The sequence below is a fragment of the Artibeus jamaicensis genome, unplaced genomic scaffold (genome assembly GCF_021234435.1).
Source record: "Artibeus jamaicensis isolate MK-2021 breed Jamaican fruit bat unplaced genomic scaffold, CSHL_Jam_final scaffold_833, whole genome shotgun sequence".
Lineage (NCBI taxonomy): Eukaryota > Metazoa > Chordata > Mammalia > Chiroptera > Phyllostomidae > Artibeus > Artibeus jamaicensis.
Genome location: NW_026522056.1, coordinates 677476 through 699717, shown reverse-complemented (window position 1 = coordinate 699717; position 22242 = coordinate 677476). Strand labels below are relative to the sequence as shown.

The 22242-nt window shown below is 43.6% G+C and overlaps 2 protein-coding genes across 4 annotated transcripts in view; one reads left to right on the top strand and one right to left on the bottom strand.

The window, feature by feature from the left end:
* Positions 1–2227, top strand: part of CARS2 (cysteinyl-tRNA synthetase 2, mitochondrial) — a 47363-nt gene extending 45136 nt beyond the window's left edge. Inside the window, exons 14-15 of one of the 2 annotated variants that reach the window (XM_037137677.2) lie at positions 991–1197; positions 2039–2227. In XM_037137677.2, coding sequence (XP_036993572.2) covers positions 991–1197; positions 2039–2107 — 276 coding nt within the window. In that variant the 3' untranslated portion in view covers positions 2108–2227. Of the gene's footprint in view, positions 1–990; positions 1198–2038 lie in introns of those variants that run through there. The other variant, XM_053659889.1, reaches the window with a different exon arrangement.
* The window catches only part of NAXD (NAD(P)HX dehydratase), a 40126-nt gene continuing 20096 nt past the window's right edge, over positions 2213–22242 (bottom strand). For both annotated transcript variants that reach the window (XM_053659891.1, XM_053659890.1), the window contains exons 6-10: positions 9504–9554; positions 9313–9417; positions 7730–7850; positions 6345–6465; positions 2213–5262 (exon numbers count right to left, since the gene is read on the bottom strand). In XM_053659891.1, coding sequence (XP_053515866.1) covers positions 5112–5262; positions 6345–6465; positions 7730–7850; positions 9313–9417; positions 9504–9554 — 549 coding nt within the window. In that variant the 3' untranslated portion in view covers positions 2213–5111. The remainder of the gene's footprint in view (positions 5263–6344; positions 6466–7729; positions 7851–9312; positions 9418–9503; positions 9555–22242) is intronic.

Here is a 22242-nt window from a genome sequence, read left to right as displayed (position 1 = left end):
CCAGCTAGTTTGTACAAGGTAACTAGTCTGAGGTGACCCAAGTTTTTGCAGTCTGTGTTCATTTTCACACGAGACTCTCTGGAACCTGTTCTGAGTAAGAAAAGGCATACCTGGCCAAGCTGTGGCTGGCCCTTGTCAGAAATAGCTCATTCGCCTCCCCCACCCAAGGGATGACACCGGAACCCACTTTGGACTCACGTTTTTACAACACAAATGATCTTGATCAGGCTTCTCAGAGAAATGGCCTACTCCTGGCATGATACAGAGCAGTAATTGAGGGCCATATGAGGTTTAAGAAGTTTGACCCAAAAGTACGATGTTGGGTTGTTTCTTCTTTTACACACACGAACACTAATAGCCACTAGGCTCCCTCTCCACTATGGAGGAAGAAGTTGTGTGCAGGGAGAGGCCCTCCGGCAACACGGAGCAGTTTAGACCCCATTTCTCCAGCTGTGCACTGAGACCGCCGGTCTCCAACCATCCAGCAAAAACAGTGTGTGTCAGGTGGTATATCTGCACTGTTTTAAGTATTCGGTTAGAGTGAATGGATTTGGTGTCACTGGTCCATAAGGCTTAGAGTTCTAGGCCCTGCCTATTGAACTAGGTGGTAATGGAACATCTTTAGATGTTAGCACATCTGTGAAGCAGCTGCTCCCAGCTCTAAGTTAGAGTCTGGGATTGGAGGGAGGAAAGCCAGCTCTAGGCCTCGCCCCTGGATTGCTCTGAGGCCTGCAGTGGGCGCCTTGCAGTGGGAGCCCTGAGCTCTGCCTGGGTGACATTCAGGAGAGGGAAGTGGAGATTTGCCTATGGCTTGGAACCTCACAGCCTCTCTTCCAAGGCCCATGAGAGCCGCTGGCTGAGAGTTCTCTGCAGCGCCCTGGGGAGGACACATGCTGGATGGGCTTAGCCCTGAAGTCACTGGCCCGTCAGGTATGGCCATCCTGGCTGCTGCGGGGATCTTGCTGGTTACGCCATTCCTCCTGGGTGTAGTTTGTTTCAGGGGACAGCAGCTCAGCCACTCTGCACAGCGTGGTGGAGGAGCTGGTCCGATTCCGGCTGAAGGTCCGACAGTTCGCCCTGGCCACAGGGGAGGCCACCAGAGAAACCCGGCAGCAGCTGCTCCTGGAGAGGAAGCCCCTGTTGGAGGCATGTGATGCCCTGCGCCAGGACCTTGCTGCCCGCGGCATCAGCATTAAGGTGAGCTGTAACATACCCCAGTGCGAGCAAAAAGTGTCGGGAGCTTTCAGGAGTTTAAGATGGAACTTTATTGGCCAAAGTTTCAAAGCTTTACCTGCGCAGGGGCGAACTCTCGGGGTGTCTGAGGACACGGTGCCAAGATGACTGCAGATGAGAGTCTCGCCTGGCGCTTACAGCCTGGGGTTTTTATTGGGGTGAGCAAGCAAGCAAATACAGAAGCAGATGTAGCCGTCAGCAATTGGCTATCTCGAGAGAACACACATGGCTATGTTCTCTGCTCGCAACAATGGATACTTTTCTGCAAAGACAAGGTCATGCACAAGGCAGTTTATCTTGTTCAGCACTCTTTGTACTTTCTATCTTCCTTGCTGGGACAGTCTGGAGCCTGCCTCGGGTTCCTTTTGGCTACTTTTATCTAATTCCGGCCCTAACATGAGCCACTGCCACAGAGGCCAGTGACAGTGGGCCTGAGATGACTACTCTGAGATGCCGTGTGAACCAGCTGGCATCACACAAACACAGACACCTGGGAGGGGGTGAGAACCTGGGGGAACACTGAGGCTCAGGGACATGTGTACTCAAGGAATCGGGGGGACACAGGAGCAGACCTGCATTCTTGCTCAGTCCCCTCTCCTGCCCCAAGTGGCCCTTCCACAGCCTGCCAATGGAAGGAAGTAGCGTGACTGCTTCTAAGCATCCGGCTGCTTCCTTTAGTGCAGCCCAGACCAGCGGGAGCATCAGGGCACGGGCAGTGCCGTCACCCTGAGCCCTGACCATCTCGCCCACTTACTCCTCCAGCCGAGTGAGCCTGCTCATCCTCGACCTTCCTTCTCTCCTCTAGGACAGGAGCAGCACATCCACCTGGGAACTGCTGAGTCAGAGGTCAGAAGACCACAAACCTGGGAGCTGAGATGCGTGAAGTGGGAACCACAGGCTCACGTGCGGTCTGTGCTTGCTTGTCACTATAGAAGCTTTACATTAAAGTTTTCCACTGTGGCTATTTAGTCAACATTAAAATAAATCAAACTGATACCATTCCATTGGTGTTACTATGGCTAAAAAATGGATTTCAAAAAACCCTTTATTTATTTTGAGAGAGGAGGGAAGGGAGGAAGAAAGAGGGGAGAGAAACATCAATGTGCAAGAGATATATCAATCAGTTGCCTCTCACAAGCCTCCTGCTGGAGACCTGGCCTGTAACCCAGCGCTCAATCCACTAAGCCACACCAGACAGGGCTAAAAAATAGATTTCTTCATGGTACCAACAGCTACAGACTCAAGTGCAGTTTAATCAGCCAATAGCATCTGTGATATAACCCAGCCAACCGGTGTCCATGAGCCCAGCACCCAGGATGTAAGTCGTAAATGGGAGTCCCAGAAGACATCACACGGGACCTGTGAATGGGGACAGCAGGGCAGCAGCTTCCAGCACATGGAATTATTCCAGGACATGGAATAAGCTCCCTTATTCCATGGAGACCTTGGGGGTATCTGGCTGTGCTGCCTGGACCTCAAGTGCCGGGCAGTGATGAACTAAGGAATGGTCATTCTGGAGGAGTTGAAATGGCAGGGGTGCAAGCAAGACATGGGGGTATGACAGGAGGCCAAGTGCACAGGAGGATGCATGGCGGACAACCTTGGACTGAGCCAACTTGGTCCCCTCACCTTTCTGCCGCAGGTGGGGAGCTATAGCTGTTCCGTGAACTAGGATAGAGGGTGACCCTCTTGCAGACTCCCCCAGCTTTCAAGTCCTGGCCAGGTACAGCCTCAGGCAGAAGGTAAGCTCATTCTGGGCACAGTTGTAGATAGCTTGGTGTGGCTTGGCAGCTAAATTCACTTTGTCATTGACCTTCATGACCCTCGAAGCCGTTGGTGTTCCTAGTCTACTGATAAGGACACTCGTTTGGAAGCTGACTTGTTAAAAGTGACCCAATTAGCACATGGTGGACTGAAGACCCCATATGGCAGGCAGGTCCTTTACAAGGCAATATACAAATAGGGTCGATTCAGGACAGGGCAAGCAGCCTGTCCCGTGATGCCTAACTGGCCCACCCAGTACTTCCTGCTGCCATCCTGGTCTCAGGGACCCAGCTCTCCTGGTCCCAGTAAGACAGTGCGCTTAGCTAAACTAGTGGGTACTCTTGGGTTTACTAAAAAATACAAGGAAACAATTACAAAACTTCATTTAAAACAGTATTGGTCCCTGGCTACTTAAGTAACAAATGCACAAGAATAGTTCCCGTGGCTGTTGAATTTTCTATGTAAGGGAAAGAAATGGAAACATTCCAGGCTTATTCTTCAAATGACTTCACTTTAATAATATTGGTAAACACTGGTAAAAAAAAAAAAACACATTAGATAAGCTTATACATTTTTATCTTCCTAGTACCTGACAATATCCTCAACTTAGAGAATTGGAAAGATGGGCTTTGGCTATTTAAGGAAAAAATGTAAAGCTCTACATTGAAATGAACCAGGTCTGCCTTTTATGTCACCAGGATTTAGACATAATTCCCCAAAGGAAAAATGTCATGAGTTTTTCTGGAGAAGTTCACATGTAGACAGCAAAACTTCCTGAGTTTGCTGTGAAGCAATAGTGGTGTGTATCTTTTAAGAAATCTTAAAAGTTCATGACTGGTTTAAATGAAGCGGGACCCATGGGGTGACGTGTCTGAGCCACAGAGCTGTGTCCGAGCATGGGCATCAAGGGCAGACAGACTTCTGGAGGAACTGTACACTAGAATGCATGTATTAGCAATCACACCCCATGGAGAAATGACAGAAAACAAGTCACTCTCGGGCTACTGAAAAAAAAAAAACCCATATGACCAAATAAAAGTGAACCAGAGGCTAACAAGGTAATAAAACATCTCATTTACAACTACTTCAGAAGTATCAACTTCTTTAATGGAATCTAAATCTTCCTAAGTACACACCCACCCATTTTCAAACAAGGACAACTGTTCTGCTCTGTTCAGTTCCCCCAGGGCCCTCCCAGCACCGCCCACCACCACAGCCAGCATCCTGCAGGCTTCCTTCCAACACAGCACACCAGTGGGCATCCCTCCCGCTCAGGCACCCTCTGCCGGGCCTCATCAGCCGCCTCATGCACTTGTGTGCACAGGCATGGGCACATGAAAGTATAAGACACACAGTACTTCAGAGCCCCGACCTGTGTGCACTCAGGTATCAGTGGTCCATCAAGTTTCCTCCTCAGATCTTCCCATGGTGCTTCCAAAAAGATTTCCAAGGTCAAACTGATCACTGATTATTCTAAATACTTTATAACCAAATAACCAAAATAACCAATGCTTAGTATTTCTGCCTAGACCTTTCCAACATAATCACTGTTTAAACAAGAAAAGTGAGCTAAAGAACAAATGCCATATTTTTTGGTGTATCTCAATTCTTAAAAAAGAAGCAAAACTCATTATTCTCAAAAGATGTTCGGACATGACCAACTGGATCCCTTTGAAAGAACTGTCTAATAAGAGGAACTTCCTGCATAAGTAAAAGAAACATGAAGTGCCTTGGGAGAGGGCATGAGAATAAGCAAGCTCAGAGAAACTACAACAATTCTGCAATCTTGGAACAAGCCCACAAATTTGGTAGAGCTGGTTAAAGGTTTCCTCATTCTCAAACGATTCTCCATTTTTTTCATTATTGTTCAGAAGTTAAGAACAGTTCAGGAGTACTTTGTTTAGTGTCATTATAACATTTCAAAAATGCGTATTTAGCCAAAAAGTGCTGCATTACAAATTTTTTAATTCTCTACATCAACCCATGTACCCTAGACTCCCAAACAGTCATGCTGCTCCGGTACCCAGGGGTTCAGACACATTGGACGTGGGTCTTCCCACAAAGAATACATTTTCTTCCATCGCGGTGCCCACTTTCTTCCTGTTTGCAGCGGCTCAAGTTTCAAAGAGTTTGCTGAATGCAGGTCCAATCTCTGCAATCATGGTGGTGGTGGTGGTGGAGCGGCCGTGCTTCTGGAAGGCTTGGTAGTTGCACTGTCTCGTGAGGGAACACGCACCAAAGGCAGCCACGAGGAGAGGGCTGAAACTGGAGGACAGAGGCGTTAGCAAGGGGCTGTGGAAGGTGGGAAGCTCTCCCTCCACGGCTTTGTCAGACATCAGGGGCCAGAAAACAACAAAGGCCCTGTTTTCCTTCTTGTTTCCACCCTGAGAGCCCAAACTGGCCATTTCTAATCTGATACACCACTGAGGCAGGCAGAAGGTGGCTTTACTACAATTAACCGTTAGCCCCCCTGATACTCATATTCCCTGACAAAAGCCATATCAGAAAGAGCTACCATCTGGAGAAAGGGCAGAACACAGTAGTTTTCCCCTGGTGAAAACTGGAGCAGTACTTAGGGGTTCCAGTTTAGATGTGAGGGACTGACCACGATCTAAGAACGCAGGCTCTTCCTGTCACTACCAGACTCCCGCCACAGCTCCCCTTCCCACGCACACACCTCCTGGGCCCATTTGGGTGGGTGCTCTCTGCCTGCCAGATGTGCCACAACCTCACGGGCCCAACACTGCTTTACAGGGTGTCAGGCGGGGCCCTCCAGGACCAGGACATCCCACCCTGGCATGTGCAGCCATCAGCATCCCCATGAAGGGTGCAGAGAAGAGAAATGGGGGTTCACAGACGGAGGGAACTGCTGGAATTCACTCATTAAGCTGTCAGGTGACAGCGGAAATGGGTCAAAGCCCAGATCTCGGAATTCCGCTGCCTCTTCAAGGAAACCTGCCTTTCAGGACAGCACCTGCCTCAGGTAAGCTCTATGTCTGACCGCACATTTTTTATTTTAATTTTCTGTTTTACAGCAGGTACGCATCGAACCTCCTAAAACAGTGCCCTCGAACTTGGCCGCACATCAGAGTTAACGGGAAAGCTTTAAAGGGCAGGGATACCCCAGAGCCCATCCAGTGACGGGACGGGGCCCAGACGTACAGAGTAAAAGCTCCCCAGGCAGCGTCTTGGGATCAGTCCCTGCCCTGGAATCTCCTCCCTGTACCGGTAACACCAATATTTCATTTGGAATGTTCCCAGCAGCCACCGATGGAAAGTATGGGCCACTGAAATAGCTTACGCAGTCCAAAAATTTCAAAGCAGGACAGATGAGGACGTGGCCATACCCATTTGTCTTCTCGGGTCCGGCGTGGAGAGCCCAGTGCACCAGAACGCCCAGGGCGCCAGACAGGAGGTCTCCTTGCCCGCCACACCGGCGGTTACTGCCCTGCAAGCTGCACTCGAGCACTGCAGAGCGGAAGCGAGATGGGTGTTAGAGCGAGGGCTGTTCCAGGTCATCCACGGGTCTTCCTCAACTGTTCCTAATGAGGAAGCCTGTCTTTTATAGGGACAGGAAACCGAGGCAGGCAGAAGTTGGGCTGCCCCAGAAGAACCTGTTTAGTATGGTGGTCAGCAGACCTATGACTCAGAACCACGGTGGGATCGCTAGGAGAGGCTAGAAGAACACGCACAGCGCACACAGGCTCTCCGTCCTGCGGGCTCCGGACCTCTCACACTCCAGAGTCCACCTGCAAGGAGACATGCACAGCGCTCGCGCCCCTGTCCGCACACAGCTGGTAACCCTATCTTGGAAACGGGTTGTTATACAGGCCAAATATGTTAGAGCCTAGAGCACCTTCTAGCAATAAAAGAGCCCAAAGGTTTCAGGACCCCTCAGAGACACTCACTCCATTTCCTGCCCAGCCCATGAAAGAGACAAGTCAGACAGACATGACTAAGGGTGCCTTCTGTTCTCTGTTGGTCCTGACTTCTGTGACCTTGCCAGCGACTCTATACCTAGGTGACAGTTCTTTGTGTTAAATTCTCTGTTGAAAGAACTGGTGTACACTTTGCCTCCAGATCAGACTTTCCCGTTTTCAGGGAGCTAGAGAGGTTACACTCCTCTGATTATGCACTGCGCAGATATGAGTAAATGCTGATGGCCGTCTTGCTCTCACTCAATAGTTCACAGGCTTCCATGGAAAGAATGTGACCAAAAGATCTGCCACACTCAGCATCTAGTGATTCCCACTAGCGTCAGCTCTGAGGGTTTCTTCACTCGAGTCGTTTTCATAAACTAGGACAACACACAGTAAAATATTCAAATAAATTCATTTATGCTGCTGGCAAGACAGAGGTGGCAGGTCGAGGACTCTGGAGCACTACCTGCTGTTCCAGCCACCTGCCCACTAGGCTGCTTCTTATACAATCATCAACACAACTTTAGCCACTGCACCTGGTATCAACTAAGATCAGCACTGATGACTGTCACTTCCCTTTGCAAAACAGTGAGAAATAAAAATGGACTTTGAAGAAGTTGTGATTAACAAGCTCATCAGAAAGTCCCTGTTTGTGGAACATGTGATGCATATGTGTGAGCATGTAAGACATGAGAGACCACATGTGATGTGCAAACACGTGACACATTGCGCACCTGTACTGTGTGTGAATGAGGTTTTCCTAAGGCTTGTACCCAGCATGGCCACACCCGGTGAAGCCCAAAGCCACTCACCCTGTTTGCCATCAGAGATCACGTCCTGCTCCCCTTTCTGGACCACAGTCACATTCCCCAGGGCCTGGCTGAGTCTCAGCACAGCTCCACGGCGATCACTGCCATCCACAGGGTCCCTCAGCTACAATGCAGGACCACAAACAAAGCTGTCAAAGACACCTGAAAAAAGCCCACAAACGTGGATAACAACAAACATCCTGCCCCATCCATCCTCATCCTCAGCCTCTCATATCTAAGGGACTCCCCCAGGCACGAGACGGCCACACACACAAAAACACGTGTTCCATCCACCATCTGGAAAGAGACCCATGATCTCACAGGCAGAAAGTCCTCCAGGTGAATGCCGACACGGGCTAGAGGCAGAAATGCTCTGGTGCCCATCCCCTACCTTGTTAGGCCAATGGTACAGAACACTGCTCATGGCGGGGATTTTAAAGGTTTGCAGAGGGATTCAACTTTGAATGATAATACACTTACATTTATGGGGCACTTGATAATGTACAGACTCATGAATTTACATATGAGGTCTGTCTGGAAAAACTCCAGCCACTGTTACTATAACAAGAATGATTTGCATGAAATTGATGTAACCTGGCAGCCAAGGACAGCGGACTGGAATGTGCATGTGTGAACAATGAAAACCTCACTGTACTAGTCAGTGGGGCTGGTAGACATTGTTGAGTGAGCATGGGCATTGTGTGGCTGTCCCATTCAAATGACTGAGTAGAGCAATGAATCTGCATCAAATATTGCATGAAGCTTGAACATTCCTCCGTGAAAACTATTCGCATGATTCAGAAGCTGCAGCTATGGGCAACGGGTGACTGGCAGCTTCATCAAGACAGCATGTCCACTCATGCATCATATCCCATGCAGTTTTTTGGCAAAACATCAAATCACCCAGGTGACTCAGCCCCTCTATGGCCCAGATTTGGCATTTGGCACCCTATGACTTCTGGTTTTTCACAAAATTAAAATCACCTTTGAAAGGGAAGAGATTTCAGATCATCAATGAGATTCAAGAAAATATGATGGGGCAGCTAATGTGTGAGGTCCCAAGGTGCAGACTTTGAAGGGACTAAGGCATCATTGTCCTATGTATAGTTTTTCTTGTATCTTGTATTATCTTCAATAAATGTCTTTTTTCATATTCTATGCCTGGATACCTTCTAGACAAACCTCACGTATTATTCCATTTCATCCTCACATGCCCTATGAGGCAGATGTTACCATTCTCCGCATTTCAGATGAGGTAAGGCAAGATAAGGATGGAGTCATCTGCAGAGAGTACACAGCATGGGGATCGGAGTGACCTGTGCCCGCCACCCTGCCTTTCATCCAATCAAAGATGCACTGACTGGAAGATGCCCCATCATTACATGTGCCACCAAGGGGGGGAAAACACTGTCAGCATGTGAAAATGCATCATAGAATATGCATGTATCCACTCAACATCTCCAAGTCTGTCCCTGCAGATGCACCTGCAGGGACCAGTGGGTACATAACCTCAGAGTGTGTCCCTCGCCCCCCCCTCAGGTTACGGAGGGCTCGCACCCTGTCTTTGAGGTGGTCAACAAACTCACCACAGCTTCACAGAGTCTGATGAACTCCATTTGGTTGGGTGTGAGAACGGCTTTCTGGTAGCCTTGGATGAGGGTCGGCTGCTGAGCGATCAGCCACAGCCCATCCTGCACAGAACAAGGACTCCCATTTACTGTATGGCCTTGGGCACCTGGCTGGGAGGAGGGGACGGGAGAGGAAAGGCCACACTCACTGCATCAATGACGATGGGGATGGCTCTGGCCTTTGAAGCTTCTAAAATGCCCTGCGAGAAAAGAAAGCAATGTTCAGCAACAAGGCCATCGCCTCTCAGAGTTAAAAGAAAACCAAGCTGTTCCTTGATCAATTTCAACATAAGCTTATCAACAAATAGGTAGAAAATAATAATTGTCTAAAATAAACAGAAAAGACCCAAATGGACTGATAAGAGTCCCTCTGTAAGGCAGGGCCCAGGTAACTCTGGAAACATAAGCCCACGGGCAACATCAGACACAGCACTGGGTCCCAGGCTAGCCCTTGAAGGACAGCCTCAGCCTGGCACCTCCAAATTTCCAATGGATACTAATCCTCAGGATTCAGAAACGAGGAATCGGAAGTCTTGGGAATTCCCCAAATCATCAGCTTCTATATATTTTTCATAATACTTCCTGTGTTTTACAATAATGAATCACCATCGTAATACACAGAAAAGCGCTGGTCTCTGAAAAGATTATACTGAAAGTTTCAGAAGTTTTATGCTAAAAAAATTATATATAGGTTGAGGTAAAAAACAGGTTTACAGTTGTGAATATGAGAAACAGAGTTCATCTTGTATTATTATTTATTAATTGTATTATTTTCCATATAAACAACTGTAAACCTATTTTTGTCCCACCCTCTATATATGATCAGCACACGGTTGCTTATTATGATGAACCAGTGTAAGATTATATACTGCAAGAGAATATAAAAATGATCTCTAGCTGATACACTTGATAGAAAACATTAAAAGAGAACAAAATGTATGATAAACAAATAAAACATTAAGCGATAACTCCACACATATTTAATTAAGTTATAATCCTGAAAATGAAACGTGAAACCCCACAAAGCACGAGCTGCCGTGTCCAACAGTCTCAGTCGTATTTTGCTGACACTGGTCAGAACATCCAGATCATTTTCAAAAGCCCCTTCGAAGGGATATCAGGGTACAGGAGCTTCATGGAAGCCTATTTCCAGCTTCAACAATGAAAATACTCAGCTTGCCTTTAGTTTGGCTTGACTATTAAAACTGATTTGGCTTTTGCTAATTCAGATTTTTTGATCTCTGGTTTCATGTTGCAGTGTTTAGCCACAACACTGACATCGTCACCTCTTTGTATTTTTCCTATTAAAGTTCTTACAAAAAACAGTAGCCTAAAGTGAATACTCAAACACTGGGAAACGTATTTGAATATATAATATCATAAGACACTCAGGTCTCCTGGCACAGTTAAAAGCACCAAACAGTTATGCATCAAAGCCACCCATTTGACGACTGACTTGCTTCCATCACTCAGAGGAGTTGTATGAAGTACACTGTGCATTGAAACCCGTCAACGTTTCCTGCATTTGCGAGGATGGCTGACGTTAGCAGCAGTCAGAGCCACGAGCACACACTTTGAACAAGGCAACAATTCCACGTGAGACTGGCTGATGACATCACTACCACTCTGTAAAACTTCAGCCATCTAATTAATAATCTAACATAAAAAAACAATGGCACAGGAATGAACAAGCCACACCCAGGTCAGAAAAGGCTGGAGGATGTTCAGCAGCAGTGCCGCATCTCTACTGAGACACAGCTAAAATAAAACAAAAAGCATTCTCATGCAGGAGACCAGGCAGAAGTGAGGAGGCATGGCAGCGCCCCAGAGCAGAGTCCTGGCGAGGGCAGCCTGTTGGTGGAACGGCTCATAGCTCTCTGACTCGGCAACACCACTTGTAGGAAGTTATCCTACAGAAAACACCAAAAAGAAGTGGACCAATATGTATCTAGAAATGTTCAAGACATCATGAATAGAAAAAGCTGTAAACAGCCTAAAATATATTGTATTATATTATACATGATGCTATAAATAGTATATTATGATTTAGCATTATAAACACATTAGTTTATTATGATGTAGCATTTCACCTCAAAGAAGCAAAATATACATTTTTTTCCAAATGCACATGGATCATTTTCAAAGGGAGACCACATGGTAGGACACAAAACAAGCCTCAATAAATTCAAAAAAATTGAAATAATTATCAAGCACCTTCCCAGATCACAATGGCTTGAAACTAGAAACCGACCTCAAGGAAAAAACTCAAAAGCATTCAAATAAATGGAAACTGAAGAATGTATTATTAAATAATGAATGGGTTAACAGTAAATTTGAGGAAGAAATCAAAAAGTACTAGAAACAAATGAAAATGAACACACAACAACCCCAAACCTATGGGACACAGCAACGGCAGTCCTGAGAGGGAAATTTATATTAATACAGGCCCACCTAAAGAAGACTAAAAAAATCTCAAATAAACAAACACTACGTCTAAAAGAACTAGAGGAACAACAACAAAGCCCAGAGTAAGCAGAAGGAAGGAAATGATCAAGATCAGAGCAGGATTAAATAATGTAGAATAAAAAAAATTCAAAAGATCAATGAATCCAGGAGCTGGTTCTTTGAAAAGTTAAACAAAATTGACAAACCTTTAACAAAAATCAGCAATAAAAAAAGAGAGATGACTCAAATAGATAAAATCAGAAACCAAAAAGAAAAAATAACAACTGATACTACAGAAACACTAAGGATTGTAAGAAATTACTATGAACAACTATATGCCAAGAAATTGGACAACCTTGGTGAAATGGATAAATTTCTAGAAATATACAATCTTCCAAAAGTGAATTAAGAAGAATACAAAAGCCTGAACACACCAGTAAACAGCTTGTGAAACTGAAGCCATAATCAAAAAAGTCCTGGCACACAAAAGCCCTGGGCCAGATGGCTTCACAGGTAAATTTTACCAAACGTTCAAAGAAAAACTAACTCCTATTCTTCTCAAACTATTCCAAAAAATTCAAGAAGAGGGAAGACTCCCAAACTCTTTTTATGAGGCCAGTATTATCCTAACTCCAAAACCAACTAAAGACACAAAGAAAGACAATCACAGGCCAATACTTATTTTAGCATCTATAATTAACGTAGATGCTAAAATCCTCCACAAAATACTGTCAATCTGTATCAAGGAATACATTAAAAAGATCCTACACTATGATCAAGTAGGATTTATCACAGGAATGCAAGGATGGTATAATATTCGCAAATCAGTAAACATAATACAGCCCTGACTGGCCTAGCTCTGTGGATTGAGTGCTGGCCTGAGAACCAAAGGGTCACTGGTTCAACTCCCAATCAAGACACATGCCTAGGTTTTGGGCTGGATCTCTAGGCGGGGCATTGCTCAAGAGGCAACCACACACTGATGTTTCTCTCCCTGTCTCTCTTCCTTCCCTTCTCTAAAAATAAATAAATGAAATCTTAAAAATAAAAACATAAATATACCACATAAACAAAATGAGAGACAAAAACCACATGATCATATCAATAGATACTGAAAAAGCATTTGATAAAATCCAGCACCCATTTATGATAAAAACACTCAGCAAAATGGGAATAGAGGGAGCATTCCTCAACATAATAAAGGCATCATACTCAACAGGCAAAAACTAAAAGCTTTTCCCTTTAAGATCAGGAACAAGACAAGGGTGTCTACTTTCACCACTCTTATTCAACACAGTACTAGAAGTTCTAGCTACAGAGATCAGACAGGAGAAAGAAAAAAGAAAGGTACCCAAATTGGAAAGAAGGAAGTAAAACGTCATTGTTTGCAGGTGACATAATAGTGTACATAGAAAACCCTACAGACTCCACCAAAAAACTACTCCACCTAATAAGTGAATTTGGCAAAGTAGAGGGATATAAAGTCAATATTCAGAAATTGATGGGATTTATGTATACCAACAACGAACTATCAGAAATAGAAACTAAGGGGGAAAAATCCCATTTAACAATGGGATTGTTAAATTCCATAGCTAAAAATCCCATAGCAATAAGAAAAATTAAGTACCTAGGAATAAATTTAACCAAGGAGGTAAAACACCTGTACTCAGAAAACTATAGAATACTGAAGAAAGAAACTGAGGAAGATACAAATAAATGGAAGCATATACCCTATATATGAATTAGAAGAATTAACATCATTAAAATGTCCATGCTACGCAAAGCAATCTATAAATTCAGTGTAATCCCTATGCATTGAAATACCAATTGCATATTTCATTGATCTAGAGCAAACACTTCAAAAATTTATATGGAAGCAAGAAAGACCTCAAATAGCCTCAGTAATCTTGAGAAAAATAAGTTGGAGGGATCAGTATACCTGATATAAAACTAACAAGGGCACTGTAATCAAAACAGTCTGGTACTGGCATAAGAACAGACACATAGATCAATGGAACAGAATAGAGAGCTCAGAAATAAACCCATGTCTCTGTGATCAATTAATATTTGACAAAGGGAGCATGAGCATTCAATGGAGTAAAAATAGTCTCCTTAATAAATGGTGTTAGGAGAACTGGACTGGTACATATGAAAAAATGAAATTAGACCACCAACTTACACCACACAACAAAATAAACTCAAAATGGATAAAACACTTAAATATAAGTTATGATACCATAAAAGTCCTAGTGGAAAACATAGGCAGTAAAATTTCAGATATCCTACGTAGCAATATTTTTGCCAATATATCTCCTAGGGCAAGGGAAATAAAGAAAAAAAATAAACAAATGGTACTACATCCAGTTAAAAAGCTTCTGCATGGCTATAGAAACCATCACCAAAATGAAGGGAACCAACCATATGGGAAACAATATTTGCCAACAAAACAATGGATAAGGGTTTAAGCTCCAAAACATACAAAGAACTCAACACCAGGAAGACAAACAATCCAACTAAAAAATGGGCAAAGGTCATGAATAGACACTTCTCCAAGGAGGACATACGGAGGGCCCACAAATATATGAAAAGATGCCCAACATCACCAGCCATCAGAGAGATACAAATTAAAACCACAATGAGATATCATATCCGTCAGAATGGCTATCATTAATAAATCAACAAACAAGTCCTGGCGAGGAGGTAGAGAAAAGGGAGCCCTAGTGCACTGTTGGTGGGAATGCAGACTGGGGCAGCCATTGTGGAAAACAGTATGGAAATTCCTCAAAAAATTAAAAATAGAACTGCCTTTTGACCTAGAGATTCCACTGATGAGAATATGCCCTAAGAATCCTAAAACACCAATTTAAAAGAACTTATGCAGCACTATTTATAATAGCCAAGTGCTAGAAACAGCCTAAGTTCCCATCTGTAGATGAGTGGATTAAAAACTGTGGTACTTTTACACAATGGAATATTATGCAGTGGAAACAAAGAAGGAACTCCTACCTTTTGCAACAGCATAGATGGAAGTGGAGAATATTATGCTAAGTGAAATAAGCCAGGACGTGAAAGACAAACACCATATGATCTCTCTTATCAGAGGAATCTAATGAATAAACTAAAGAGCAAAATAGAATCTGAGACGTAGAAACATGGAGCAGACTGACAGTGGCCAGAGGAGACGGGGGAGGGGAAAATGATGGAAGGAAGGGGACGGGACTAGTCAAAGAACATGTATGAAAGACCCAGGGACATGGACAACAGTGTGGGGATTGACTGTGGGAGCAGGGGGTAGGCTGGATAGAGGAGGACAAGGGGGGAAAAACTGGGGCAACTGTAATAAAGGAACAATGAATAAATAAATAAACAAACAAATAAATAAATGTTGGGTAATATAATTAATGTAAAATAAAATTAATAAGATATGATATATATGTTATGACATAGATAATGTGATAAGATGTCTATGTCATATCTTATGACATATTTTATGTCATAACACTGACATCTATGTCAACTGATTTTCAACAAGGATGCCTACACGATCCAATGGAGGAAAGAAGTCTTTTCAATAAATGGTACTTGAACAACTGAATATTCACTTGCAAAAGAATGAAATCGGTCCCCTTCCTTACCATAAACTAAAATTAACTCAAAATGGACCATAGACCTAAATGTGGAACTAAAACAATGCTCTCATAAGAAAATATAAATCTTGCATCAGGCAAAACTGTATCTTAGATGAGTCAGCAAAGGCATAAGTGACAAGAGAAAAATAGGTAAAACTGACTATCAAAATTAAAAATTTGTGCTACAAACAATACCATTAAGGAAATGAGAAGACAACCCACAGAAATGAGAAAATATTTGTAAATTCTATCTCTAATAAAGGGTTTGTATCTAGAAAATATAAAGGTTTTAAAAAAATCAATTATAAAAAGACAAGTAATTTTTAAGTAGAGAGAGTATATAAATAGATACTTCAAAGATCTACAAATGACCAACAGCGCTTAAAGAAATACTCAACATTACTCATACAGGACCAAAACCACAGTGAGAACACTCCCCCCCCCCAATGAGATGCCACTTCACACCTACTGGGACAGCTATAATGAAGAAGATGGACAATAACGATGTGGGAGAGGACTTGGAGAAATCAGAACCCTCACACATTACTGATGGGAATGCAGGTGGTGCTGCTGCTGAGGAAAGCACTGGCGGCTCCTCAAAAATGTGAGTGAGTTACCACAAAACCCATAAACGAATGTCCACAGCAGCATTATCTGTAAGAGCCAACAGTGGAAATAACGCAAATGTCCATTAGCTGATGAATGGATAAACAAAATATGGTCTACCCATATAATGGAATACTAAACAGCAGCAAAAGATATGAAGTTATGGCACTGTACAACATGGATGAACCTTGAAATTATGCCGAGTGAACAAAACTAGCCACAAAATGCCACATACTAACTATATGACTGCATTTTCATGAAAGATCTAACATAGACAAATCTACATAGATCTAACATAGGCAAATCAAAGCAAGTTGATTAGTGGTTGCCAGGGGTTTGAGGAGGATGAGGGAGTAATAGTTAATGAGTATAAGGTTTCTTTTTTAGGTGATGAAAATGTCCTAAAATTGATCATGGTGATGGTTACACAATTCCATGAATACAAGGTCTGTCCAGAAGGTATGCAGCCACGTACTATGAAAAATAAAGACATTTAATGAAGAAGATACAAGAAACATTGTACACAGAACAATGATGCCTCAGTCCCTTCAAAGCTGGCACCTTGAGACCTCACACAGTTCTCCCAGTCACCATCAGGTGCCCTGTCATATTTTCCTGAATCTCATTGATGGTTCAAAGGTGATTTTAGTTTTGTGAAAAGCCAGAAGTCACAGGGCACAAAGTGTCAAATCTAAGCTGTAAGGAGGCTGAGTCACCTTGGTAATTTGATGTTTTGCCAAAAAACTGCATGAGATGTGATGCATGAGAGGGCACATTGTCTTGATGAAGCTGCCAATCACCCGCTGCCCATAGCTGTGCCCTTCTGAATCATGCAAATAGTTTTCCCGTAGGAATGTTCAATCTTCATGTGAAATCTGATGCAGATTTGCTCTACTTGCTCAGTCACTTTTAATGCAATGGTCACACAGTACATGCTCACTCAATAGCATCTACCACCCCTACAGTGAAGTCATCATTGTTCACACATACATATTCCAGTCCACTCTCCTTGGCTGCCAGGTTACGTCGGTGTCATACAAATGATTCTTGTTACATTAACAATATTAGAAACAAATGAATTGTACACTTTAAATGGGTGAACTGCGAGAAAACTTCCACCAAGATGGAGGCATAGGTGGAGACGTCATGCTTTCTCACACAACTAAGTTTAGAGACAACAAAATATTAGCAACAGAAAACACAGCCAGAACACAGAAAATTGAACTTTTTGGAAGTCTGATAACAACAAATTCTTCAGCCTGACCAGTAAGAGGGGCGAGGCCAGCAGCTGGTGGAGCGGGGTACACAGAAAAACTTGGTCAGAGACTCAGGCGCGCAGATCCCAGGCATGGGGTTACAACAGGCAGACTCAGTGAGCGACCCAGTGAGTGACCAGCGGACCCAGCAAGGGCGCAGGGCGCAGGGCGGCGGGTTGACTGTGGTCTTGCATTCATGTGCAGATAGACCAGTGAGGGAGTGGGCGGTGAGACTGGACCGAGCAGGCCCCTGCGGTGAGAGGAAGCAGAGGGGGCTGCCATTTCCCTGCTCTGACCCCGCCCCCACATACAGTGTCACAACCCAGCCACATGGGCGGCCCCGCCCTGGTGAACATCTAAGGCTCCGCTTCTCATACTTAACGGGGCGCGAACAGACCAAAAATGGCTCAAGAAGATCTCAAAGCCCCAGAGCCCATAACTCTAAGTGACCAAGAAATAGCAAAACTTTCAGATGCACAGTTCAAAACACTGATGATCAGGATGCTCACAGAATTGGTTGATTTTAGTCACATATTAGAGGAACACATGAAAGCTAAACTAATTGAAATGAAGGGAAATGCACAGGAAACCAATAGTGATGGAAAGGAAATTGGGACTCAAATCAAGGGAGTGAACCAGAAGGAAGAAAAAAATGGCCAAACAGGAAAATATGAAGAAACAAGAATTCAAAAAAATGAGGAGAGAGTTAGGAACCTCTAGGACATCTTTAAACGCTCCAACATCCAAAGTATAGGGGTACCAGAGGGGGAAAGGAACAGCTACCAGTAGAAAACTTATTTGAACACATAATAAAGGAGAAGTTCTCCAATCTGGCAAAGGAAATAGGCTTCCAGGAAATCCAGGAAGCTCAGAGAGTCCCAAAGAACTTGGATCCAAGAAGGAACACACCAAGGCACATCATCATTACATTAACCAAGATGAAAATGAAGGAGAGAATCCTAGAAGCAGCAAGAGATAAGGGGACAGTCAACTACAAAGGAGTTCCCATCAGACTGTCAGCTGATTTCTCAAAAGAGACCTTAACAGGCAAGAAGGGGCTGGAAAGAAGTATTCCAAGTCATGAAATCCAAAGACCTACAACCAAGATTGCTCTATCCAGCAAAACTTTCATTTAGAATGGAAGGAAAGATAAAGTGCTTCTCAGATAAGGTCAAATTCAAGGAGTTCATCATCACCAGGCCCTTATTATATGAAATGTTAAAGGAACTTATCTAAGAAAAAGAAGATAAAAAAGATGAACAGTGAAAGAACAGCAAACTCACAGTTATTAACAACCACACCTAAAACAAAAGCAAACTAAGAGGACAGCTAGATCAGGAGCAGAACCACAGAAATGAAGATCACATGGAGGGTTAGCAATAGGGGAGTGGGAGGAGGAGAAGGGGGGAGAAGGTACAGAGAATAAGTAGCATAGATGGTAGGTAGAAAATAGGGGGGAGGGCAAGAATAGTATGGGAAATATAGAATCTAAAGAACTTGAGACACATGGTCATAAACTAAAGGGGGGGGAATGGTGGGGGTGGGGGGTGCAGGATGGAGCGGAATGAAGGGGGGAAATAGAACAACTGGGGAAATAGAACAACTGTAATGGCATAATCAATAAAATTTTTAAAAAAGAAAAAAATGGGTGAACTACATGGTATATAAAAAAATCTCATCTCAATAAAGTTGTTTAAAAAAAACTCAACAATTTACTTGCTACATGACCACTTCAAGAATGTAATTTAATTTCTGTAGGATTCAATTTCTTCATCAGAAAAAGGATAAGAACGGAAATTCAGCAGCCAGCCTCGGCTGCAGCTGCACAGGCTGCCGAAATCTGTGAGCTGGAGCCCGAGTTGGGCTCTTTCTGTCTGTTCTGTGATGGTGGCCACTACAGCAGTAGTCATGCCGTCAGGTTGGAGGATGGGGTGTCTTGGTCCATTGGCAAGGGGCTGGAGAGGTGGTCCTGGAGCGGGGCCCTGGCGTGGCCTTACCACCTTTTTGTAGTGATGAAGGACCTGGTGAAGAAGCTGAAGCTGCTCCTCTGTAAAAAGGAACTCCTTGGAAAGAACAACCCAAAGTCCCCATCCAGACGCTATTTTGTACCGCCTACCAACCTTGGTGAACAGTTCTACATGGTTTGCACTCTTGCCACCTGGTTGATTAACAATGCAGGACACCCCTTTGAGCAGCCTCAGGAATATGATGACCGTGCTCAGCGATCTCTAACACATTATCTGAACTTCAATCATTTGGGAGAACTGCAGATTTTCCCACTTCAAAACTAAAGTCGGGTTGTGGAGAGCAATAATGTTGTGTTCTTGGCTGTTTAGCTGAAGAAGTGTTAAAACATACTGGTTTCACCTGGAAAAGACCAACATCTTCAGTGGAAGAATAATAAGAAATTGTTCCAGAAGATGATGCAGTATTAACATTAAAGAAAGTAGATGCAGAATTTGAGGAAGAGGCAATGAAGAAAACTTTACTGATCTCAATGTTTTAAGTTCCACAACAGAGGCTGGAGAATGGAGTCTAGAAGTGGAATGTGTACTATCACAACTGAAAGTCACGATTAGGACTGACAATAAGGACTGGAGATTCCATGTTGACCTAATGCACCAGCACAAAAGTGGAACTGAATCTACTCTGAAGGAGACCGCGGGATTTTTGCTCAAACTCCTTAAAGAAATAGCAGGACTCTGGAAAAGATGGGCAGCTGAGAAAAGCACATCAACACTCAGCTTGAGCACTTGGTTCCAGAGTACCACGCAACTCCAGCTCAGCTGAGTAAGGCAGGGAACGATACCGGCAAGGAAGCGGTGGAGTGACTGAAAGGACCAGACCGCTGTCTGAGGTTACTGAAGCAAGAAATGGAAGAACCGGGTAGCAATGTGACGGGTGGCATTCCTGGGGTGAAGGTCAAACCAAGCTTCACAAAGGCGAAGCAAGAAACTATTCAGAGAGACGTTAGAATTGGTGTTGTGGAGCCCACATCACTCCAGTCAAAGCTGAAGGAGAAGTCCAACGTGACTAGAAACATGCCTGCAACAATCATTCCAGAATCTGCAATGGGTTCTTATTAAAACAAACAGTTTTTTTCTGTGTGTGATTACTTCGTTTTTCATATCAAATCATATTTTATGTTGCATATTTCAAAGCACAATTATACCTTTTCAAACACGTTCAATGATATTTATATATGTATATATATACACACACATATTGTATCATGGTGGTTATAAGTGGTTAAAATATTTAAAATGAATATAATATTTAATAATTAAAAATTCGCACTTTCAAAAAAAGGACAGAAATCCATAGATACAGAGAAGAGACTGACAGCTGTCAGATGGGAGTGGGGTTTTGGGTGGCTGTGTGAGAAAGGTGAAGGGATTAAGGAAAAACAACAAAAAAATCACAGACACAGACAACAGTATAGTGATTACGAGAAGGAAAAGGGGGGTGAGGGGAGGTATAAGAGGGTGAAGGGAGGATAAATGGAGACAGAAGATATGACTTGGGGTGATAAACACACAATTCAATATACAGATGATGTATTATAGACTTGTACACCTGAAACCTATTTAATTTTATTAACCAATGTCACCCCAATAAATTCAATTAAAAAGAAAGAGCAATGACAGAGATGATCTCTCTCTAAGCCATGTGAACAGGACACAGCAAGGTGTCTGCCTACAAACCAGGAAGTGGGTTCTCACCGGACACTGAATCTGCTGGCACACTGACCTTGGATTTCCAACCTCCAGAACTTTAAGAAATAAATTTCTGTTATTTAAGCCAACAACAACAAAAGAATAGAAATCTATCTAATAGGGTTGTTTCAAGATTACACCAGATAATGAATTCATTCAGAAAAAAATCTAGTAAATGCCTGCTATGTGGCAGGAGCTGAGCAGGAAGCTGATCAGGAGAAAAGCACAATACATTGCTTTGTATTAGCTAGAATACAAGAAATGTTAGCAATTCTCATTTCCACGATTGCTATTTTACATGCAGAGGAAGAAAAGTCCAAAAGAATGAAAGGAAGCGTAAACTCTGGAGACTGGGCTGGGAAATACAGTGAGGCACACAGTCACGTCCCACCTCCCAACCTGTACACTGCAAAGGGGGTGGTTTGTTTATAAACACACTAAAATTTTTATTATGAACTTAAATTCACAGAGGAAAAACCCTGAAGTACAGAGAACTCTATTGCTTTATTCACCTTAAATTTGCACCTGATCCCTCTTTAATATGTTTTTATGTTGCTGTAATCTATCATTATTTTTTACTTTAGTATATCAGACACATTTTTCCTTGGCTCAACTTAGTCTGCTTGCCTGTAATATGATTGTAGAAAAAAAAAACTAAATGGTTATGGTATTGCAGCCAAATAATATATCAAAGTTCAATTTATTATGCCCTGTCTGGTCATAGTGAGGCACTTCATATGTAACCATTTACGAATTAGGATCCCACTCCCTGAACTAGGATATTTCCCTCTGAAATAGAGTCCCCGAGTGGGATTCACAAAGGGTCTGGACAGGTATCGCAGAAGAGTGCACGTCCAAAGAGGGTGACACTGATACCACACCCCTTTGCGATTTCCCTGGATACTAGCTGCAGTACAATTCTGACCACCTGTAGATGGGCAAATTTCACAGGTAAAGGGCAAGACCCCCCCCACAAGACTGCCCTCCCTTCAGATACCAGCTTGAGGCTCATGGGTTCCCAGGCCACTGGCACTTCCGACCAACTGGTTACAAATTTGGAGGTTCCCACCAACCCCTCAGGTCTGATCATTTTCTAGGATGACACAGGACTTAGGAAAACACTATACCTTCAATTACTGTCTATTATACAAGGTACAAATCAGGACCAGTCAAATACATGGAGAAATACAAGCGGCGAGGTCTGGGAAGGTCCCAGGAGGAGCTGCAGGCCCTTTC